The 7889-nt window shown below is 44.4% G+C and overlaps 1 protein-coding gene across 1 annotated transcript; it reads right to left on the reverse strand.

Moving 5' to 3' along the window:
* Positions 1 to 6282: 6282 nt before the first annotated feature.
* LOC117586045 (uncharacterized protein F12A10.7) lies at positions 6283 to 6733 on the reverse strand. Its single transcript, XM_034275889.1, has one exon. It carries the CDS (start codon positions 6666 to 6668, stop codon positions 6327 to 6329), a length of 342 nt encoding a protein of 113 aa, XP_034131780.1. The 5' UTR covers positions 6669 to 6733; the 3' UTR covers positions 6283 to 6326.
* Between the last annotated feature and the right edge of the window lie 1156 nt (positions 6734 to 7889).

Below are 7889 nucleotides of genomic sequence, written 5' to 3' on the forward strand. Positions count from 1 at the left end.
AAATGGTAAAACCAACTGGCATATAATTTACATTGTTGCTTGTTTCCTGCTCTCTCGCCAACAAAACTTTTACATTGATAAATTTTTAGTAATTCTTCTTCTTGGAGGGGGTTTTCTGCGCCTTTTGTTTTGCGTGGCCGGGCGACTGGCAAGGACTTTATGAATAAGTGCTAAAATGCCAGAGACCAGGACCGCAATGGACCGGGCCATGTCATGCTGGTTAAACTGACGAACACGCGACCGGCAGCTCCTGCTTCTCCAACCACTCTCGCTCGGTCCTCTGGCGGTCTCTCTCCGGTTGCATAGAAAAAGTTGGCTCTTCGGTGCTGTTGTTTTTAGCTCGATGATTCATTGTGAAAATGGAGCTGCAGCTTTGGCCGTGGCTGCTGCTGGAAAATGGCATGGAAAATGTATCCCATCACCACGAGATACTCGTACCACAGCAGGAGCCACAAAAAGTTCTCGTAGTTAACAACTTTGTCAACCCAATATGCTTGATGAGACGGAGGGCTCTTTCCTGTTTGATGGATTCATTCGGAGGAAGTAAAAGTGATTCATTTGGTTTTCTGTAGGGCCTTAACTTTGTACTTTTTAATTTCACATATTCCGTCGTACATTGTAATGGATTAAAGAACTTTGACAACAGAATCTTGAAGAGTTTTTGGAAATATAAAGAGCAAAGAACTTCATTTTTTCACTTTCGCATATGCATATATTTTACATTTTTCAATAAAAGTGAAAAAAATAAATCTATGCCTATGGATGTATATATCTTTCCCCCGAATCAATTATATGTTAAGGCAATTATTGTGTCTGTCCATTTTGGAATTGCATTGTAGCCAGGGAATATGCTCCTTGACATGCAAGCCCCCAAAGACAGTTAAGGGTTCGTTTCGGCCATATAATGCACAAAGTCTATACATCAGTAAATATATAGAGGAGGATAGGAGGGGAGCGAAAAGTGGCCATGTGTTTGTGTGCTCCACTCGAAATGTATTTCGAGAGCGCATGTCAAAAGGTCACCCACTGCTCACATGTGCCTGCCCCTGTCATGTGCATGGATTGTGTCTTCGTGTGTGTGTGTGTAATTACATGCGAGCCTCCCCCTTTTAATTTTTTAGTATAAGCGACTACAAACCCCTCAATCCAATACGCCCAACATTATTTATGTGTCTGGTCTCTCCGATGGGTTCCATGAATTAAACATTCGCCATAAAAGCTGGCTGAAGAGCCTTTACTTTGGGGATTGAAACAGAACTGAACCGAAACATGTCACAAATCATTAGCACATATTCAAATCAAACGCTGGAGGTCTTCCACAGCGAAGGGAATGCCAGGGAAGGGCATGGGACGGGACGCATGCAAAAAGATTAATGCAAAATATTCAAATGGAATATACATTTTTGACCTCAAAAACTTTGCCTAATTGCGTGAGACAGCGAAAGGTCAGAGGCGGCAGCGTTAACAATGCGAGAGATCACTGGGGACTGCATCTGGATGGTTCTGAGATTCTTGAGGATGGGATGCTGATGCTGCGCGTTGGCTGCGTGTCCAGGTAGCACTTTGAACTCGAGTTCGAGTGTCCGGCGGACCCTCGCGCCGTAACCTTTGTGTTTGTAGGTTCGTCTTTTAGGGGTTCTTTCTCCAGTGACAAGTTCGAATCGCAGCAACCCCCTTGGAAGATCGGACTGGACATTGTCCAGTACGTATGAAATTTTCTGCTTGATTTTCATGAAATTTTACACAATTTTATGGCCAGCGCCAGAAAGGGTTCCGCTTGTCCACCCCGATTACCTGGACACAGGAGATGTGTACCGTTTTGGGGTGGATTTTGGGTCGATTTTGTACGCATTTCCATTACCATTTCCATCTCGAGCGATTTGCGTACTTTTGCATACTGAAAGGCCAGAAGACGTTCGAAGATTTACAGTCAGTTCTGGCTGGAGCGTGGGAAACCCTGGGACACTGGTCAGCGCCGTCTTCCGCCGGGTGTCCTTTGGCAGGACTTCTTCGGGCCGCTCTTTAATCCGATTTTAATGAAGCGCAACGCTTTGCGGTCATGATCGCATTTCCCCCGATGTCCCGTGTGCTGGTCATCAGAAAGAAAAACGCAATTTGGGCTTAGCTTCGAGAAGAACAATACAGAAATATGGTTTTTCCATAAGCTAAAATGGTTGGGATTTAAAAAAAAATTGTAATTGAATCTATATGAGAGGGAAAAATTGCTTGACAATGATGGAAAAGTAGGGACGGATAGAAGAAAAAGTTTTTAAATCTTATGGATAAATGCAATAAACAAATCCTTCAAAAACTTCTTTAACTTTAAAGCACAGGAAACAAACTCAACTTGCATCTCCCTTACTCGTTCCTCTGTGCATTTGGACATCTCTGCATCCCACAGTCATTCCAAACTCCAGCTAATAAACTTCCTTAAGCCAGTCTTCGAAAATCATCTGCACATGCAGGCACCATCAATGTGATAATTGAGCAGTCAAAAATAAACCCAAACCCAAACCCATGCCAAAAAAGAGGAGAAGACAAAAAGCAGGAGTCTCTCCTCCATGAAAGCCCTCACAACAATGGCAACTCATTTCACTCGGTGAAGCCAGGTTAAGGTTTTGATGAATGATCTCATCAGTGAGGTGTCGGGCAGAGCCACAAAGACCCCCAGCGCCCCTCTGCGATCCCGACGTAGCAGCTCCCACAGTAAGCTCCGATGAAATGAACATCAAATGATGTTTGTGGCACAGTGTAAAATTTAAAATTTAATAATTAACAATTGTTTTTTAATTTCTCAGCAGCAAATCTCCAGCAGATCGAAGCGGGCATCGGGCTGCCTAAATTACTTTCCCCTTTTTTTTGGAAGCTGTCAATCGGATCGGATGGTATTGGATCGGTAGATGCCCGAGATCTCTTTGTTAGGGCCATGATTAATGATGCAAAATTATGAACTCGCTTGTTCTCAGTGCCCCAGAGGCAGAGCCAGAGGCTGACTGCCACTCGGTTGTAAGTAGTTTTGTAAATCGGTTAAAGAAAAATGACTTCATTAAATTCATTAGCGCCCATGTGTGAAATTCGTTCAATTGGTTTTCAATGGATGGTTTCCTTTGTGCCCCCAGAATGGGGTCTTGTGTTGCCTAACCATTTCACAGCTTCTCTAGTGATCCCACCATTTGATGTAAAGCGAAGTCGAGCCCCTATTCTGATCCCTCCATTTGATGCAAAGCGAAGTTGAGCCCCGCGATCTAATGACACCTTCCATGTATCGCTTACCACAAAACCAAAATCAGCTCCCAGCTATTTGTTCAGCCTGGGAAAATCAAAGCGCTGCGAGAACGAGTGGCAGAGAACACAGCAATTGCCCCAACGGGGCAAGATAGATAATCAAAGTGAGTTGCAGTCAAATGTGCCACATAGATGGATGGATTCGCCTGGTCCATTGGTGCAGTCAATGCTTCATGTGTGCCTCAGTCTGCGAGCTGGACCATAAGTCATCGGCATTGATAGCCATCAATCGCGAGCCGCTTTCCACGGACCCATGAACGTTGTTGGCATGACCACAAAGCTACCCAAAGTGGCGCGAAATCTGAGTACAATTAGTCGGGGGCTAAAGCTGGAGCTGTATGTAGTTATGGTGGGGAAACAGGAGTTGGCATAGGCGATGGAGCTGGATCTTAGGTTCAGCCAAGTCTAAAGCGAAGGCTGGCAATGTGGCAGAGTCTAAACCTTCGACAGCGGCTGAATCTCAAGACTGTGGCTATGGAAATATGTGTGTCTGTGTCTTGGTTCGTTACCGACTATTACTCCAACGCATTTTCCAAACTTGGCCATTTTTCTTAGAGACGGCGGCTTCCCTGGCAACCGCACAGACATCTCTCCATCCTCTCCAGCCTTCCTCTTCTTCCCAACTTTTGTGGTCAGTCACTTTGTCAGTGTTGCCAAAGCCAAAAGACTTGTGTCTGACTCTGTGTCTGTCTTCGGCTTGGCCTGTTCGCTGGCTCTCGTTGAACCTTTTTAACCGTTGCTTGGTCAAGAGTTGTTAACCATATTAAAGTGTTCAATGATTAATTACACGCGTCCAAGATTAATTGAAATCAATCAAAGCTGAAGTTAACTAATGGCAACACGTTTGTAATCGCCCCAAAACCCATTCCCATTCCCATTCCCATTCTCATCTGTTGGAACTCTCTATGTATCTGTGTATCTGGTATTTCTCTGAAGTGCAACTCCTACTCGTACTCGTACTCCTTCTACTGCTGCGGCTCCCACCACTCCCTCAGTGAATGCTTTCGGGATTCACAGTCATTTTATTGGCCACATTATGTATTTTGGTTGCTCGATGTTTCCCATCTTCTACTGTTCCCATACTTAATTACAATTAGAGATTTTTGTGGGCCACAAGCATTAGATGATATATGTCTGAAGCTTTATCCATACAAAACCAGTAAGAGTTGAAAGATAAGAGTGGGAAAAAGTACGTTTCTGTTATTTCATATTCAGCTGCTAATTGTTATCTACATTCTCCTCTCTTTAATTCCTTATTGTTGGCCCAGTGAGCTGCTTTCCTGTCCCCAAAGAAACCCTTCCTCAATCTCAAGCTCAAGCCCATATTTAAATTAAAAATTTGCGTTTTTTTTTAATTATCTTGTGAGTCAACTGGAAGTTATATCAATTGGCTGACAGTTCGCCAAGTTATGGATTATGCCCCTGAGGCACGGAGCACAGTCCACAGCTCGCTTACACCACACGTGGCACACAAGAGGCGGCTGGAAGTAACTTTAAACGGCTTGGCTTTTGTGTGGCATGTGGAACGGAAGCAGTCAAAGGACATGCTAAACCGCTTCCCTGCTATCCGCTATCATAGTCCTCCCCCCCATAAACACACACACATACACACACACATGTGGTTAATTATAATTACGCAATTTTAATATCAAAACATGCTACCCACAGAAGGGATCGGGGAGTGAGTGGATATGCCATGCCACAGAGGTTAGAGAGGAAGCATGTCCAAGAGTCCTGGTCCTGGTCTCCTGTGCCCCGAAGGAGGGTTGCAAGCGTTGAAAAGGCGAAAAATGATGAATGAAATGCGATGAGCCACCCCCAAACGACAGACAGGTTGAGGTTGAGGCCTTCCCACACCTACAGACCCACTCGTACTTCGACTTCCCCCTGGCACGCACACTTTGAGCTTTGATTGAGCATATCCGGTGGGGGATTATGCCTACATAGCCAGGGGGGAGGATGGTCCCGGAGCCAGTTCTTGCCGTCCAGCCAACCGAGAATTATTAGCTTTTATGATATTGATAGAAGCCGATGTCTATTGACAATTAAACAATGACAGGCAACCACCCACCCACCACACAGCACCAGTCACAGACCTTAAGCGTGGGCGTCCCAATGCGGTTCGGGGGGTAACTTATTTGGGCGTTTTGTTTGCCTCGTAGCAGAAACCAGCAAACAGAAAACAGAACCCCGAAACCACAAAAACACATAAGCCCATCCACCGATAGACATCTACGGGTATTGGTGGCTAATTTGCTGGGCTTTTCATGTTGATTAGCGGGGATTAATACATCATTGAGGTGATCTAATAAAATTCGATGGCAAGTTAAACACAGATGTTGCAAATTTGATTAGCAAGGATGAGGCTGCCTAAAAGGATAATTGTTAACGTGATTAATGACATGTGCTGAGACTACTGGAGTGAAATAAAACCAACAAAAAATATCCATCTTTGTGGATCTTTGTGTCGGCAGTGCGAGTGACAACATTTAAATATTTATTTTCCTTAAAGCAGACAGCAGTTGCAGCAAAGCAACAGACAGAACAAAGACCCAGAGATTGGCCCATGGGTTCAGCTAATAAAAAATTTAAATGATAATTATGACAATCGTACGTGATGATTGCTGCAAAACTGAAAAGCCAAAATCCCTCCCACACACATCTAGAGGATGGAAACAAACAAAGATCGTGACAGCTCGGGGAACATAAGCCAACAGCAGGCCCTCCCCCCCAACTCCGCGTTCCCTGGAGAAGCCAAAATTAGTACGTCTGTGTATCTAAGGAAGCTGCGACCTGGAGCACACATTAATAAATAAATGGAGATTTTCTGTTATTTATTTTTAAAATATTCCCATTCCCCAGCAGCATTCTCCTCGCCCTCGCCCTCTCACGTACGCAGCTTTTGGGTCACACATATTCCCATAGACGAGGTCAAGTTTCGAGATAATTTTGGTGGCTGCTCTCCAGATCCCTGACTCTAGAAACAACACACATGGATTTTGTCACACTTTCCGTTTTCGTTTATTGGTAAGCAAAGTCATTTAGCCGTAGAATCCACCGCCATAGGGTCCGCCGAAGCCACCAAAGCCGCCATAGGGACGTCCATAGCCGCCGTAGTAGGGGCGTCCAAAGCCGCCACCATATCCACCGCCATAGTAGGGGCGTCCAAAGCCGCCACCATATCCACCGCCATAGTAGGGGCGTCCAAAGCCACCGCCAAAGAACTGACGCTTAGCACGAACCTGGCCCTCGACGGCCTGCTCGATGCCCTGCTCCACAGGCGACAGGGACAGATCCTGATCGTTGGTCGACTCCTCCAGGCCCCAGGCCATAGACAGACAGGCCAGACAGGCAATCAATCCAAACAATATCACGCAACGCATTTTCGCACTTTTGATTTCGTAGCTTCCTCTATCGATGAAGATTCCGTGTTAACTGATATTAAGCCGGCACTTGAGTACGTCTTTTATATTCTCGACTCGACTACTCGACTTCTCGACGCGGGTCGAACATTCGTTCTAGCACTTATCGTCTCGATATTAATGGAATTCAAGAGCACAATCACAACAAAATGCGATGTCCAAAGGGAAACCAGTTATAGAGAGATGACTAAATATAAGCAACCGCAAAGAATCCCCACACCGGCTTTTGTGTGGCTCCAGTCTCAAAGTCTCCAAAAAAACATTCAATGACGAAACAAACAATGAACCCACAGAACAGGTTCCAGAGATCTCGTGCGATCTAAAGTTAGTTCGTTAATGCAAATTTGATTTGTTTTTTTTTTTTTGGGAATATTTGCTTAGAATATATTACGCATTGCTTGAGGGGATTTTTGGGATGCGATTTTCGGTTTCTTTTATTTAGGAGATCAATCTATACGGGTTTACTAATTTAAATATGTGGGGGAAAGGCATCCCATCCATAATATGGCTCTATTTTAATGACAAATTATTGGCACAACTCTTTCGGTATACTCCAGATAGTAGTTCTCGTTTTGGGACCAGGTGTGAATAGAACTGATTGGCTTTGTCATACCCATTCAGCATTTTACTTTTTGTAAACAAAAATTGTTTATTGGGCAAAACCACAAAACGCGAAACGACGCGGAAGCTAAAAGAGGCGTGTGTACGATCGCAAAGGTCTGATCTCTCTGTTAAATAGGTAACATAAAAACAAATTTGTGTGTGTCTTTTATTGTCTGGAAATACCCCAATGCGATGATCACAAGATCAATGATCGATGAGCGATGCTCAAGCTCAACCATATAAAATTACCAAAGCATAAAGCTTGTCTGTCTCTTTGATTTGCTTTGATCTGTTCTGCTCTGACTATACGTATGAATGTGTATGCCTTGGAGTTTCCAGGCCAATCGATTCCAAACCCATAAATCACAATGTTCTGTGTTCTCTGAGGGAAAAGGAAAGCGTCGACCAGGTCCGCCTCTTAGCACCATTTGCACATGTGCGACGCAGACACAGAAACAGATCCACATCCAGACATTGTCATCGCATTTGCTCTTTAAGGGTTCCGTAAATCACGCTTCTTGTCTAATTTTGTCTCGCTTGAGATTCTTGACATACTTGCCAACTCAATGGAATTATTTC

Source organism: Drosophila guanche, unplaced genomic scaffold (genome assembly GCF_900245975.1).
Source record: "Drosophila guanche unplaced genomic scaffold, DGUA_6, whole genome shotgun sequence".
Lineage (NCBI taxonomy): Eukaryota > Metazoa > Arthropoda > Insecta > Diptera > Drosophilidae > Drosophila > Drosophila guanche.